General features: G+C 44.9%; 1 protein-coding gene across 1 annotated transcript in view; it reads left to right on the forward strand.

Moving 5' to 3' along the window:
• gemin5 (gem (nuclear organelle) associated protein 5) overlaps positions 1-17500 on the forward strand; it is a 51605-nt gene that overhangs the window by 3089 nt on the left and 31016 nt on the right. The window contains exons 6-13 of the mRNA XM_076273974.1: positions 2374-2506; positions 7740-7902; positions 9064-9276; positions 9414-9499; positions 10407-10489; positions 11671-11804; positions 13086-13159; positions 16699-16880. Coding sequence (XP_076130089.1) covers positions 2374-2506; positions 7740-7902; positions 9064-9276; positions 9414-9499; positions 10407-10489; positions 11671-11804; positions 13086-13159; positions 16699-16880 — 1068 coding nt within the window. The remainder of the gene's footprint in view (positions 1-2373; positions 2507-7739; positions 7903-9063; positions 9277-9413; positions 9500-10406; positions 10490-11670; positions 11805-13085; positions 13160-16698; positions 16881-17500) is intronic.

Genomic DNA, 17500 nt, shown 5'->3' on the forward strand with positions numbered 1-17500 from the left:
GACACAAGACAACATTATTTTTCTAAAATGTACTGCTATGAGTTTGATGATTGAGTCATTGATCAAAGATGTAAAGCTGCAATTTTTTAAACCACCAGCAGAGGTTGCTCTGCTGCTAAACTGATTTCCAAAGAACCATCATTTTTGTGCTGTAAGCAACTGAAGGTAGCATTTAATGAGACCAAAGACTTAGAAAGAAAGTTGTTTGAACATACAGTAGAATTACATTGCATAGAGTAGATTGTGCAAGGGGGCGTTCACCATGATGATTAAAGGCATATTTTGCAAGTTCATGTAGTTCGCGCAACGAAGCGGCGGGCATATAGGTTTAGTCAGATTTATTTTTGCATGGCCAATTTTCCGTCAAGGATTCCCGGGACACTGAAAGACTGGGGTGCACGAAACTTGGTGGACATGTAGCCAGAGACTTTCTAATGAGGAGACACAGCACTCATAAAATCCTCCATAGAAATGCATGGGGCTAGTTTGTAACGCCAATATGGCAGTTGTCTACACATATCACACCCCATCCGCGGCAAAACGTTGACATGTGAATATGGAGAGAGCACACATACACACACACACCTACATACACAAACACAAGCACAAACACACACACACACACACACAAAAAAAACACACACAAAACACATATATACAAAAACAAACACACACTCTGCACACACTTAATTACAAACACACAAAAAAGGAACAAAGTAGGAAATGAACACAATTTGACAAGCGTGACTTATTTTTGTGGAAAAAATGTGCTGGACTGGGCGGTGGTCGTATTTTGTACCGCTCTGCGGTACATCTAGTTACAGTTTCAGTTCAAGTCCTTTTTGAACTTGGAAGAACGGCACCGATTCTCAAGCGTAGCTTATCCCATCTACGGAGAACCAGCCCCTCGTGTTGCACAATGCTTGCACACAGTCGCAGTTCTATCTACCGTTTTCTAAATCCAAAATGTTCGCACACACCAGACTTATGCGACGCTGGTGCTCCAACTCCGGCCTGCCTACGATATCGCTCCCATTTGCCATTTCCACACCTTTCACGCGAAAGGGGGAAAAACCGTCTGGGGTCACATATGGGCATGAGGCTACATTACGCAAATACGCATGCCATGAACCGTCAAAACCGTAAGATGCACACATGCTCCGAACCGAGACAAGCGAACCGAACGGTTCAGATTTTTTTTTCATGAACCGTGCCACCCCTAGTGTGTGTGTGTTTAGGCGCTGAGAAGGTTTGCAGAGCCTGATGTGTTTGTGTGTGGTTTATAGTTGTTTATAGTTTTATAGTTACTAGTTTTCTAGACTCTGCCCAGGGATGTGTAAGCCTTCACAGGTGTTTTGAATGAGCTCTTCAGAAATTCAACTTGGAACAGCAGTTCCCTACTATTGATTGATCAGTCAGAAATGGAGAGAGGAGTCCACTCTTAGACACAAGACAACGATGATTAAAGGCATATTTTGCAAGTTCATGCAAGTTGTTGACCTTATTACAGTTTCAGTTCAAGTCCTTTTGATGGTAAATGAACTTGGAAGAACTGTACCGCTTCTCAAGCGTAGCTTATCCCATCTACGGAGAACCAGCCCCTCGCGTTGCACAATGCTTGCACACAGTCGCAGAGAAATGTTCGCACACACCAGACTTATGCGACGCTGGTGCATCCTCCATCATCCTTGCAATAGGAAGAACGCACCGCTTCTCAACCGTAGCTTATCCCATCTACGGAGAACCAGTCATGCAACTTCACTCTCCCCCCCAACACGCAGAATCACAAATAACTTTACACCAATTGTGCAATAGCCTACTATTACCTTGTCAACATGGCTCTTGTCAGATATTTTGCCGGTTTATAAACAAGTAGCGTGTCCAGGGGGAAGGGTGGTAGCCATGAGTGGTATTCACTACAGATGAATGGATGACAATGGTCATTCATATTTTATGCCCAGGACAGAAACTGAGATGTCAATAAGAAATCTCTAAATGAGCTTTATAAGAAATCCCTAAATGAGCAGACAGTATGTGCACTCATGCACTTTACTTTGTCATTGTGGTGAAGAATCTCTCCTTTGGGGGGCGCTGTGGCGCAACTGGCTGGTCCATTTGGTCCATGTGCCCTCTGGGACCCGCGTTCGAGTCTGACCCGGGTCATCTCCTGATCCCACCCCATTTCTCTTTCCCCCACACACACACACACACACACACACACACACACACACACACAGACACACAGACACAGACAGACACACACGTATGTATAAAATATATGTATATATATATATATGTGTACAAGTGAATGTGATCTCTCAGTCTAATGAATTGGGATCTCCCTACTCTGTCACGTGTCCTCCACCCTAATAGCCGTCATGACCCTGAAGCTGCCCTTCCTGAAGAGGCGCGGAGCGACGGTGGATCCTGGCGTGAAGGAGAGGATCTGGCTGACCGTCCACTGGCCCAAGGGCATGCCTACTCATGTGGTGTCCAGCTGCTTTGGGTAGGACACACAGACACACAGACACACACACACAGACACACAGACACACAGACACACACACACACACACACACACACAGACACACACACACAGACACAGACACAGACACACACACACAGACACACACACACAGACACACACACACAGACACACACACACAGACACACACACACAGACACACACACACAGACACAGACACACAGACACAGACACACAGACACAGACACACAGACACAGACACACAGACACACAGACACAGACACAGACACACAGACACAGACACACAGACACAGACACACAGACACAGACACACAGACACAGACACAGACACACACAGACACACACAGACACACACAGACACACACAGACACACACAGTCACACACAGACACACACACACAGACACACACACACAGACACACACACACAGACACAGACACACAGACACAGACACACACACACACACACACACAGACACACACACACAGACACACACACACAGACACACACACACAGACACACACACACAGACACACAGACACACACACACAGACACACACACACAGACACACAGACACACACACACAGACACACACACACAGACACACACACACAGACACACACACACAGACACACACACACAGACACACACACACAGACACACACAGACACACACAGACAGACACAGACACACACACTCATACCACAGCAGCAAGATCAGTCAGCAGACTGTATACCCTCTAGCATCTCACATGTAAATAATGTTAAATGAAAAAAGTTCAGCATCCAGATGCTGATCTGGATCCGTACTATCATGTAGGGGGAGAGAGACCCTGGTGGATATGCTGGTGGGGGGAGGGTGATGCTGGTGATGACCCTGGTGGGGGGGAGGATGACCCTGGTGGAGACAACACTTAAAGTACTTATAAGATATTTATAATTATATAATTTAATATTATAATTTATAATTTATAATATAGTTCCTGGCTAGGTAAAAATGGAATTCATAATTTCGGGGTCCGGCCCACGGCCTATCTATCTTGCAGGGAAATTAGAATTGAGTACATCTGTTAGGGTGTGTTTCCTGATACTTGTACACCTCCACTAACACACCTCATCCACAAGGGGGCACTAGCTCACATCTTGGTCCTGGCAGCTGTTAAAGGCCACAAAGTAATGTTGATGGCGGAGGAGTCAGCTTGTTGCTTACCAAAGACCAGATGTACTCTCTGACTACCTAAAACAATTTTTTTAATGAAGAAGCTGAGCCTGTACAGTAACGCACTGGGTTGCTCAACATTCTGCAGCACACCACTGGAAAACCACTGAACTAGTGGGGGAGCTGGGAAGCAGAGCTCCTCGAGGGGGAGGCATAGGGTGGGTCTGTACTGGACTACAGGTAAACTGCATAGGGGGGGTCTGTCCTGGACTACAGGTAAACTGCATAGGGGGGGTTGGTACTGGACTACAGGTAAACTGCATAGGGGGGGTCTGTCCTGGACTAAACCGCATAGGGTGGGTCTGCACTGGACTACAGGTAAGCCGCATAGGGGGGGGTCTGTACTGGACTAAACCGCATAGGGTGGGTTGGTACTGGACTACAGGTAAACCGCATAGGGTGGGTCTGTACTGGACTACAGGTAAACCGCATAGGGTGGGTCTGTCCTGGACTAAACCGCATAGGGGGGGTCGGCACTGGACTAAAGGTAAACCGCATAGGGTGGGTTGGTACTGGACTAAAGGTAAACTGCATAGGGTGGGTCTGCACTGGACTAAAGGTAAACTGCATAGGGAACCGCATAGGGTGGGTCGGTACTGGACTAAAGGTAAACTGCATAGGGTGGGTCTGTACTGGACTAAAGGTAAACTGCATAGGGTGGGACTGGACTAAAGGTAAACTACATAGGGTGGGTCTGGACTAAAGGTAAACTACATAGGGTGGGTCTGGACTAAAGGTAAACTGCATAGGGTGGGTTGGTACTGGACTACAGGTAAACTGCATAGGGTGGGACTGGACTAAAGGTAAACTGCATAGGGTGGGTTGGTACTGGACTACAGGTAAACTGCATAGGGTGGGACTGGACTAAAGGTAAACTGCATAGGGGGGGTTGGTACTGGATTAACAGTAAACCGCATAGGGAACCGCATAGGGTGGGTCTGTACTGAACTAAAGGTAAACTACATAGGGTGGGTCTGTACTGAACTAAAGGTAAACTACATAGGGTGGGTCTGTACTGAACTAAAGGTAAACTACATAGGGTGGGTTGGTACTGGACTAAAGGTAAACTACATAGGGAACCGCATAGGGTGGGTCGGTACTGGACTAAAGGTAAACTGCATAGGGTGGGTCTGTACTGGACTAAAGGTAAACTGCATAGGGTGGGACTGGACTAAAGGTAAACTACATAGGGTGGGTCTGGACTAAAGGTAAACTAAATAGGGTGGGTCTGGACTAAAGGTAAACTGCATAGGCTGGGTCGGTACTGGACTAAAGGTAAACTGCATAGGGTGGGTCTGTACTGGACTAAAGGTAAACTACATAGGGTGGGTCTGGACTAAAGGTAAACTACATAGGGTGGGTCTGGACTAAAGGTAAACTGCATAGGGTGGGTTGGTACTGGACTACAGGTAAACTGCATAGGGTGGGACTGGACTAAAGGTAAACTGCATAGGGGGGGTTGGTACTGGATTAACAGTAAACTGTATAGGGAACCGCATAGGGTGGGTCTGTACTGAACTAAAGGTAAACTACATAGGGTGGGTTGGTACTGGACTAAAGGTAAACTACATAGGGAACCGCATAGGGTGGGTCGGTACTGGACTAAAGGTAAACTGCATAGGGTGGGTCGGTACTGGACTAAAGGTAAACTACATAGGGTGGGTCGGTACTGGACTAAAGGTAAACTGCTGTCCCCTTGGTACTTGATCAACGATAGTTCACACACACTGACTTATCACGGTAACACACACATTAGATGAAGGACCTGGTCTGGGTAGTATGTACAACTTCCCCCAGATGAGCTGAGAGCTTGATGCTAAACAGGAGTTCCTTTACACAAAGGACTAGTAGTTTAAATGAAAACAGACACATTGTGGGGCAGCCGTGGCCCACTGGTTAGCACTCTGGACTTGTAACCGGAGGGCTGCCGGTTCGAGCCCCGACCAGTGGGCCGCGGCTGAAGTGCCCTTGAGCAAGGCACCTAACCCCTCACTGCTCCCCCAGCGCCGCTGTTGTTGCAGGCAGCTCACTGCACCGGGATTAGTGTGTGCTTCACCTCACTGTGTGTTCACTGTGTGCTGTTTGTGTTTCACTAATTCACCGATTGGGATAAATGCCGAGACCAAATTTCCCTCACGGGATCAAAAAAGTATATATACTTATACTTATACCACACGTACCACACATACTGTACAGACACACACAGACACACACACACAGACACACACACACACAGACACACACAGACACACAGACACACACACACACACACACACACACAGACACACACAGACACAGACACACACACAGACACACACACACAGACACACAGACACACACACAGACACACACACAGACACACACACACACACACACAGACACACAGACACAGACACACACACACACACACACACACACACACACACACACACACACAGACACAGACACAGACACAGACACAGACACAGACACAGACACAGACACACACACACACACACACAGACACACACAGACACACACACACACACACAGACACACACAAACACACACACACACACACAGACACACACACACACACACAAAGACGGGGTCAAAGGCAGAGAGAAACCAACTCTAGTTGTATCTGCCCACTGACCATTTATTTGTCTCTGAATGTGAAAGTGACTACATCTGTGAGAGCTACACATGCCTCATGTCCAGTAGTGGATATTCCCCTGGATTGTCCAATCCAAACAGACACACACACACACACACGAACACACACACACACTGGATTGTCCAATCCAGTGTGTGTGTGTGTTTGTACACTTTGGGTTGGGTACACTGCTAGAAGCTATTGGTATTTTCATGGGTTTCTGAAGAAGAAAACAAAATATGACCCCTGGCCAGAAGTTTCAAATGCCATTCTGTGTCATTTGGATTTCCTGTTATTGTTCACTAGAACAATGGCAGGAAATCTCCATATTACAACCCTTTTGAGACGAAGGGGGGGGGCATAAAAACATCTCAGAGAAAGAGAAGAAATTAGAGGAAGAGAAAAGAGGGTCAGAGAAGAGAGTTGCTCTGTTTTGAAACCATTTTGAATCTAAAAATCCTCCACATGCCTCCTCTAACAGACAAATGCACAAACAGCAAACAGAAAGGCATTCAAATTCCCCTCTGGACTTTACATGACAAAAAACCTCTAAAATATATTTGTATAAAAAGTCACAAGCAAAGGCCATTTCTTATTACTTCTAGAATAATCATGGTAATCTCATACATACTTTAGTTCAACAACATATCAACTCATACAAGCAATTTCAAGGACCTCACACATTTCAAGGACCACAATGGAATTAAGCCCTGTGGCTTTGATGTTCTTATTCTTTTGAGCAATAATGTACAAAAAGACATTTTATTTATTAATTGATTTTTATAACAAACGTCCTTTGTATGATGAAGTCAATAAAAAACAATCAACCAGTCAGTCAATCAATCAGAATCGCCAGAAATCTGAACAACATAACCGGACATTTGGAACTCTAAACTTAACCGGCTCTTACACTACTCCCCTCCTAGTATTTCCAACTGACATTATGTAAATGAGCTTGTGTCTAAACGAAGCAAAGAACATGCGGAGATTCTGTTCATGTGCATGTTCAACCTGTTCAACTACGTAGAGATTCTGTTCATGTGCGTCGGTGTCATTCACACATAATGCCCGCATGTAAGCATCATATCTGAATTACCATCCGTTTGACAAAGATTTGCATATACTTGTCTGAGGACATGTTTGAAAGCAGCTATTGATTATGTACAGTATTATCTGAATGTACTGAATGTGATGCTGATTAGTGTGTGAAATATACAGGGTGTTTCAGTATTGTTCATGATCCTCATCTTAATGTGACGGTTTGGCTCTGGTGTGTGTGGTGTGTGCGTGCGTGTGCGTGTGTGTGTGTGTGTGTGTGTGTGTGTGTGTGTGTGTGTGTGTGTGTGTGTGCGTGTGTGTTTATCAATGGTTTGCATGCAGAGGGGAGCTGGTGTTGTGGGACCTCACCAAATCGGACAAGCAGAGGTGGACTCTACTGGGCTCGTCAGCAGACGGTCAGAACCATAGCCGGATCATCTTCAACCTGTCCTCCACCGTGGTGGACGGCACCGAGTTCCTGATCAGCACCTCCATGGACAGAGAGGTGAGGCTGTCCGCATACATATTCCACAATGCACTCTGCCCGCATACATATCCGTGTATGGGGCAGCCGTGGCCTACTTGTTAGCACTTCGGACCTGTAGCCGGAGGGTTGCCGGTTCGAACCCCGACCAGTAGGCACGGCTGAAGTGCCCTTGAGCAAGGCACATAACCCCTCACTGCTCCCTGATCGCTGCTGTTGGAGCAGGCAGCACACTGTGTCGGGATTAGTGTGTGCTTCACCTCACTGTGTGTGCACTGTGTGCTGTGTGTGTTTCACTCATTCACGGATTGGGATAAATGCAGAGACCAAATTTCCCTCACGGGATCAAAAGAGTATATATACTTATACTTATATATCCCACAATGCACTCTGCCCGCTGAAGGTGCTCTCCTTTCAGTGTGTTGACACTCGTCAACTCGTGGTGTGAAGGATAATGGACGTCATTTTACTCAAACTCTGTGCAGACTGAATTCAATAATTTATCTTAGATTCAATTATTTTTAGATTGTTCAATATATCTTTAGCTTTAAAGCAGGGATTAGAAACGGTTTAAATTTTAGATAACCGGTTAATAACAGTAGGCCTGTTTATTGTTCCAGTTAACCTTTCACTGAGTATTATTCAAAAGTCACCTGCCCACACAGTGTTCCCCAGACCCCTTGTAGGGTGGATTTAGTCAGATCTGATGAATCAGTGTTTCCCTTGTATAACAGGCTTAAGCGTACTATGAATTGATAAAATAGATTTTCATATCCAACACTATCTAACCGCCTTTTCTAAGCATGTAGCCTAAATTACTGAAACAAGCAACACTAAGAAAATATCTAGGCCTAGTGTCTTGCAGTTGGTAGCAAAATCATAACTTATAAACCTGTATTTGTTTGGACTACAATCTATGTGTGTGTGTTTGGACGTGCGTTTCCTGGTAGATAACGTGTTGGAGCCTGTATTTGTAATGTATTTGTGTGTGTTTGGATGTTTGTTTCCTGGTAGATAAAGTGTTGGAGCCTGTATTAGTAATCTATATGTGTGCGTTTGGGTGTTTGTTTCCTGGTAGATAAAGTGTTGGGAGCCTGTATTTACAATGTACAGTATACTGTATGTGTGCGTTTGGATGTGCGTTTCGTAATGTTTCTGTTTGGGTGTTTTGTTTCCTGGCAGATAAAGTGCTGGAGCCTGTCGACGCTGGAGTGCAGCTGGTCCCTCCCCACCCTGGGGGGGTTTGTGTACGCGCTCAGCTTCTCGCCCGTAGCCTCGGGCCTGCTGGCCGTGGGGGTCGGGGACAACATGATCCGCGTGTGGAACACCCTCTCTCTGCAGAAGAAGTACGACACACGCCTCTTCTGGCAGGGGATCAGGTCCAAAGTCACCGCGGTGAGAACACAAACATTACCTAATTGGGGGGGGTTTCCACAAAGCCATTGATGATAGCATCTCACTCTATCTCTCTATCTCTATCTCTCTCTATCTCTCCCTCTCTTTCTCTCCCTCTCTCTCCATTTTCTGTGCAGCTTGCCTGGCATCCCTCTAAGGAAGCTCATTTGGCCTTTGGAACAGACGATGGAAAAGTGGGTGTTTACGACGTTTTCTCAAACAAGTAAGAAACTGGATGCAGGCTTTTAGTCATTAATAGCTGAACCCTAGGGTTGTTGCTGATTGCTGATTGCTGTTGTGGTCAAAATTATTCCAAGACAACTGGTGTGAGACTGCAGCTTTATTCACGATACCGGGAGCAAGTCACCCACATGAAATGTCAAAGGAACAAGCCCACACATCTGTGGGTGATGCCAGTTCTTATACCCCTCACACACACACACGGAAAATCACAAGATACTTTCCCCGTTTGAAGTATGAACAGAGATAAGGATGTTACAAACCCCTTAACCTTCTAATGGCCGAGGTATGTCTGTGTCCTTGTGTTATCCTTCTAATGGCCGAGGTATGTCTGTGTCCTCGGGGTGAAGACAATCAGACACCCTACAGCAAACTGTCTCCTCACTCTCTGGATATTTCCACTGAGGGAGACCTAAGGGACACAGAAGAATGAAGGGCACCATTTTCCCAGAGCACATATGCACGGTTACACTAAACATTTCAGTAAATGAGAAACCTATATGAAAATTATACCACACTGTATCATTAAAACTATTAAAAAACAATAAAAACAAATTGTATCATAGACATCACATATACAGTAAACATGAAGTCAGCTGTGAGAATTGTCTCATGTTTACTGTGCGCGTGAGTGTGTGTGAGTGTGTACTGTGTGGCTACGTGTGTGTTTATGTGTGAGTTAGGGTGAGTGTTTACGGTGTGTGAGTGTTACTGTGTGTGTGCTTGTGTGTGTGTGTGTGTGTGCTTTTGTGTGTGTGTATGCGTGTGTGTGTGAGTGTTTACTGTGTGTGTGTGAGTGTTTAATGTGTGTGCATGTGTGGGCATGTGCATGTGTGTGTGAGTGTGTGTGTGTGTGTGTGTGTGTAATCATTCTCCTCTGTTATCATCAGACCACCCCAGAGCTCCAGCATGTACCACAAGAAGACTGTGTACACGCTGGCCTGGGGACCACCCATCCCTCCACTCAGTTTCGGTAAGCGATTGGTCATGTCTTAGATGTTTACATTGCATTGCATTACATTACAAGGATTTCACATTTTGCTGCCCACTGCACCGTGAATTTCCTTTTTATTGATTATTAACAGGTTTAATGATTTAACAGTTTTAACTGTTTCAATGATGATTTTGGTCCATGATCACTTGGTAAATCTGCAATGGCCTCTATGCACATCATCCACTTATACGGGTAGATCTACATCCTGTTTACGCTGTACACAGTAGGCTACAGATTACTGGTGTGTCATTTTTATTATAGTACTGCTAGTCAAACAAAATAGCTAAAGTTATCTAACCAGTTAAGTAAAATCAGTTGCTTGGTTAAGATGTAGCATGTTAATGTTAGCTACGTACCCTCATAGTTGTTAAAGGGGAAACCCGGCAATTTTTCACATAGATTTCACATTTATCGAGGTCACCGTTTACTGTCGGTATGATTAAAAAAAAACAAAACAATTGGTTTTAGCTAGCTCGAGTTGCTATAGCGCTACACTCTGGGGGCATGAAATTGGGGGCTCGGGAAAACGTAATGTACATTTGAAATCCATTTTCCCGTTTGCTGGAGGGAGTGGCACACAACATTTTCATAAGTTGCTCTATATTACCGTGAGACGAGGAAGGTTTTCAAGACAACAACGATAGAAAAGAGCCATATCTATCAATGTGTTGACGTAACCAGGATGTTGATCTGCCGGTATGAGCAAATCCGGAAGGGAGACGTGCATAGAGCGCAACCAAAGTCCTTTTAGGCAAGTCCCTCCATTCGGCGGCCATATGGCAACGATTTTTGGGCACTCCTCGGGCATCCATTTCGGCAGAAATGCGCGTGCGCAAGGCTTCACGACACCAATCTTGCTCCAGCGTCGAGATCACAACACATGATTGGCACGATGTCTTTACAACACACCATATGATTGGCTCAATGTATTCACATCACACCACATGATTGACTCAATGTATTCACATGTCGACGTTTTGCCAAGGAAGGGGTGTGATATGTGTAGAAAACGGCGTTACAAACTAGCCCCATGCATTTCTATGGAGGGTTTTTTGAGTGCTGTGTCTCCTCATTAGAAAGTCTCTGGCGCAACAGCTTCAGTGTGTCTCTCACAGGAGAGGTGTGTACTGTGTGTCTCCTGATGACAAAATGTCTTCCAGGTGGTGGCGATAAGCCCTCGAACAGCCTGTACAGCTGTGGAGGGGAGGGGGTCATATTCCAGCACGACCCCTGGAAGCTCTCAGCAGACGCCTCCAACATAGACAAGCTCATCTGCGACACCAACCAGATCAAGGTACGGTTACAGAGTTTCAGGAGACCAATCAGATCAAGGCAAGGTTACAGAGTTACGGGAGACCAATCAGATCAAGGTAAGGTTACAGAGTTTCAGGAGACCAATCAGAACAAGGTAGGTAATGTTACAGAGTTACAGGAGACCAATCAGGCAAGAATGGTTACTGGAACCCATCTGATGACAAAACAACCAAAATAGCAGATTTTCGATAATTAGAAAATGTATAAATTCTGGCTGTTAAATACACACTTTTAACACAGATTGGAAGGGGCAGAAATACTTTAACAGAGCAAGCAGGGCCCGTCTTCTGTCTGACTCGGGTGACTTGAACATTGGCTACCTGCATGATAAGTTTTTCACTTCACTGCTGCTTGACACTACCCTGCATGGACCATATTTCACGTTAACAGGGAGATGTTAGCAAAACTATAGCGTTTGGTAAATGGAAATGCAGATCTTCTACCTAATTTAACCCACATTATGCGCTCACTCCAGCGAGACAAGCGAAATAAATGTAGCCTACTTTAAATCTGTCATCGCCATAGGCTATTTGCTACGATAAGCTACTATTAGGCCTACAATTCCATTTTTTTTTCGTGCAGTGAATTAGGCTATCCAATCGCTATGCTGTTTTCATGAACATTACAGGAATCCACTTCATTCATTGTTTTATATATCGTTGCTTCTAGCCTACCCATGAGTGGTTGCAGACGCGCATACACATTGAATGAGCACTCAGCCTACCACTACCACCTAATGTTATGCCTCTATATTTTATGAATTAAGAAGTATTTAGTCATCAGGAAAACATTTAGTTTCTTTTTCTTTTGGTCCGCGGTTCCATAACACCATTGAATTGTGCCGCAAATTAACAGACAGAAGCACTGGGCATAATCTAGCATAAATTCGTGGCTCGGCGGACCAGCAATCTATTCATCGAGGAGGTTTGTAGTTTGAAGATCATAGACCATAGGTCATAGACAGAGAAAGCCTATCCAGTTGCTTTGTATAGCACTCGTTTTTTTGTTTGTTTTGGCGGACCGGTTAGGTCCAGCCTACGGCCCGGCACCGGTCTGTGGACGGGGGGCGGAGACCCCGATCTAGAGCTTTTAATAAGAAAGTGTGTCATGGATATGATTGTGTGTCTGACGATACAGCATTTCACTTTGCCCTAATGTCTCTCTCTCTCGTGTGTGTGTGTGTGTGTGTGTGTGTTGTGTGTGTGTGTTGTGTGTGTGTGTGCGCGCATGTGTGTGTGTTTGTGTATGTGTGTTTTCACAGCACAAACTATCACCTCATACCGATTTCAGCTGGAAGCCAGATGGGAAAGTACTGGCCATTGGGAATGAGGATGGGTAAGTGAGTCCCTTGTGCTTAAAGTAACTCCACGTACCTCTGCTTGTTACCGGAGTAATCTGGTGATTTTTCACACAGATCTCCGGTTCTTGAAGTCCTTAATTAAGATTAGTGTTGTCACGATACCAAAATTAGGGTTGCAAAATTCCGGGAATTTTCAAAGTTGGAAACTTTCCATGGGAATTAACGGGAATATATGGGAATTAACAGGAATAAACGGGAATTAATGGGAATAAACTGGGAATTTTTAATATGGAAAGTTAGTCTATAACAGGGAACTTAAATGTAGTGGACAAAACCCCATCTAGAGCATAATATTAGTTAAAACAACCTGATTTAATGCAATTTCAGTCGAATTTGTACCCTGCACATCAGTCAGTCACATGCACACAGCAATCAGCATAGGCTAGACATAAAGGAAACCTATGGTGCGTTCATGTGCATGGGAAAAAAAGGTTCCAACCAATCGGATTTTGTTGTTGAGTGGTGTGGTGTATCTTGGGCAGTTCAGTGTTGCTAGTTTAGCATGCTAGTTATCAATAGCCGAGAATGGGATTTCCGCTAGCATGCTAGTTAACTTTGTATGCTAAGCTAAGCGAAAATACAAACATTCAAATCAAATTGCTTATTACGAAACAAAATGTTTGTTTATATATGAAACAGTTTGTATGAATTACCCAAAATTCACAGTTAATTACCATAAATTCCAATTAATTCCCATAATTACCTTTAATTCCATTAAAGTTTCCAATTTTGAATATTTCCAAAATTCCCCAGCTTAACTTCCCATGGTAAGTTTCCGGAAATTTACCGGAAATTTTCCGCCCCTTTGCAACCCTAACCAAAATTAATGTTTCGATACCGATACCAAGTCAAGAATTGCGATTTCGATACTTCTTCGATACTTTTTTAAAAATGTATTTGATTTGGGGGCCCCACCACCTTGACATCATCATCAGTAATATTGAATATACTGTAGTGTGATCATTCACACAAGTGGCCATCCCAGATTTTGCTTAACTCTCTCCACACAAACACACATGGAAAATGATGGCTTATGTCAATATATTTCATATATTCTGCATAATTACTAGTAAATATATTTAGTAATTTGAAAACTATTCTAAAACTATAACTATTTTTAAACTATTACACTTAGGCATATCTTTAATGTGGTGTGTAGGTCTAATTAAGTGCACATTGGTGATGTGTAGGTGTAATTGAGTGCCTGTCACTTTTAAGAGATACGTGAGAGTAATTGACCTTGACTCACGGTTTTAGTCTAGTGAATAAAAGTTGCACATAGCGCATAAGGATATGTGGATGCAATTAATTATGTTTTGTATGTCATTAGATACAATAAATGTTCACAAAATGTACAATGAAAATCTTTCTGGGATCATAGAAGAGTCTTGCAATGTTCATTAATGATTTTAGCAAGCACTATTGTCAAACGTGACTTGAGCTAGCGGGATAGGCTAGTTAGCAAGGATCTCTCTTCAGATGTAAAAGTTTGCGATGGTTGCTTAGCCTATTTCTAAATTAGATTGAACCCAAATAGTAGGCCTAAATGACCAAAATCCCACAGCCTAGGTAGGTTAGCAACACAAACGTGAGAGATGCAAGTGAGCAAATCAACTTGATATTAGCCTATTATTATGTGTTACAATAGCATCACTTGAACTAGCAGCCATGTCTCGCTGTTTATAGCACGACAGCTGCGCTTACGTGTGTGTGAGGAGAAAAGACGCACAGCCACAGGTTAGGGGAGGAGGCGCTAGAAGCATGCCTTAATTGTGCACACGCATGTTACTTAAAAAGAACACGGTCATTCTCGATCTTGCTATCCTTAGCCTACTGCATAATGACGCATGTACATCAGCCTATTTCTCAGAAGTAGGAAACTTTGTGCAGTGGTGCAACGCTTACCATCTCATCAGAGCACCAGTTTTTGCGTTTTTGTATCAAAAGCAACCTGAACTTAAGTTGGCCTTTCGAATGTCTTACTTTCACTTTCAGGTCATCCACTTAAACTTTCCTATTTGCTAGACCATAGCATCTTCCATATAGCCTACGTGCACATGTAGTTTGAGTACAACCCCAAAACAGAAAAAGTTGGGACATTGTGTAAAATGTGAATAAAAACAAAAACAATAATCTACAAATCTCTTAAACTCACATTTAGTTGCAAAAAGGACACAGACAACATATCAAATGTTGAAAATGACAAATTTGACTATTTAATGGAAAATATATGTTAATTTCAAATTTGATACCAGCAACATGTTTCAAAAAAAGTTGGGACAGGGTAACAAAATGCTGGAAAAGTTGTGTAATGATAAACAAAACAAAACGAAGAATGTTTCACAACTAATTAGGGTAAGTGGCAACACGATTGGGTATGAAAAAGAGCATCCCAGAGAGGCAGGGTCTCTTAGAAGTAAAGATGTAGGGGTATTCATCACTCTTTAAACTTGTGCGCACAAATGATGAAACAATGTCATTTTAATGCTTCTTAACATGAAATTGTGACGTATTTGGGGAGTTAATCATCTAAAGGATATAATATTATTAAAACATTCAGAGAATCCAGAGAAATCTTTGCAAACAAGGGAAAGAGCTGAAAAACAAATTGGATGTCCATGGTCTTTTGGGCCTCAGATGGCACTGCATCAACACCAGACCTGTTTCCAGACCTGTCATTGTATGGGCTCAGGAAACCCTCTGATAACCATTGTCTATGTGCACAGTTTGATACTCAATTCAAAAACTGCAGCCAAAATTGTATAGAGACATGATACAGAAAATACCACGGTCTTATAAATCCTCATGATATAGGAGGCAAATTCCCGGCAAGAAAAATGTTGTTTCAGGAAACCTGGCAGAACCTGGTGGGATGCATGCCTGGACAAGATGCTACTGTAGGGAAGGGAAACCTGGCTGACCCTTGTGCTCAGTGGATAGAAGTGCCTGGACAAGATGCTACTGTAGGGAAGGGAAACCTGGCTGACCCTTGTGCTCAGTGGATAGAAGTGCCTGGACAAGGTGCTATTGTAGGGAAGGGAAGCCTGGCTGACCCTTGTGCTCAGTGGATAGAAGTGCCTGGACAAGATGCTACTGTAGGGAAGGGAAGCCTGGCTGACCCTTGTGCTCAGTGGATAGAAGTGCCTAGACAAGGTGCTATTGTAGGGAAGGGGGTGCTATTGTGGGTACAAGTGAATCTTCTCCATCCTGACCTGCCTCTTTACACTGTAGCTAGTGACAGGAGCTGCATCTATGTGTGTGGGAGGGGTGGGGGGGGGGTCTAACACTGCTTGTGTTGTGTTACCAGCTGTGTGTCTCTCCCCAGCGGGGCCCAGTCTAGAGGTGTGTGTGTGTGTGTGTGTGTGTGTGTGTGTGTGTGTGTGTGTGTGTGTGTGTGTGTGTGTGTGTGTGTGTGTGTGTGTGTGTGTGTGTGTGTGTGTGTGTGTGTGTGTGTGTGTGTGTGTGTGTGTGTGTGTGTGTGTGTCTGTGTCTAACAGGCTGTCCCCCTCCACAGCTCTATCGGGGTGTTTGCGGCGCCCAGTCTGAAGCAGCTGTGCAGTGTGGAGCAGCATCACAAGATCATCAACACCCTGCGCTGGCACCACGCCCACGGCTCCTCCCCCGACCTGCACGCCCTGCTGGCGTCCGGCTCCAGCAACGCCGTCGTCTACGTGCACAACCTCCGCAACGCCATCGGTAAGAGGCACGCTCAGGCACAACCTCCGCAACGCCATCGGTAGACGGTCAGGCACAACCTCCGCAACGCCATCGGTAAGAGGCACACTCAGGCACAACCTCCGCAATGCCATCGGTAAGAGGCACGCTCAGGCACAACCTCCGCAATGCCATCGGTAGACGGTCAGGCACAACCTCCGCAATGCCATCGGTAGACGGTCAGGCACAACCTCCGCAATGCCATCGGTAGACGGTCAGGCACAACCTCCGCAATGCCATCGTTAGACGGTCAGGCACAACCTCCGCAACGCCATCGGTAGACGGTCAGGCACAACCTCCGCAATGCCATCGGTAGACGGTCAGGCACAACCTCCGCAACGCCATCGGTAAGAGGCACGTTCAGGCACAACCTCCGCAACGCCATCGGTAAGAGGCACGTTCAGGCACAACCTCCGCAATGCCATCGGTAGACGGTCAGGCACAACCTCCGCAACGCCATCGGTAGACGGTCAGGCACAACCTCCGCAACGCCATCGGTAGACGGTCAGGCACAGGAGGGAGGGAGGCCTGATGCTCTGTTCATGTACTGGGAATATTTTTCCCAGTGGAAACCTGTGAACTTGGGAATTTAAGTATAAGTA

This window comes from Alosa pseudoharengus, unplaced genomic scaffold (assembly GCF_046254945.1).
Source record: "Alosa pseudoharengus isolate Yale_2024_CS ecotype anadromous, Long Island Sound unplaced genomic scaffold, YU_APseudo_1.1 YU_APseudo_1.1_scf_8, whole genome shotgun sequence".
Lineage (NCBI taxonomy): Eukaryota > Metazoa > Chordata > Actinopteri > Clupeiformes > Clupeidae > Alosa > Alosa pseudoharengus.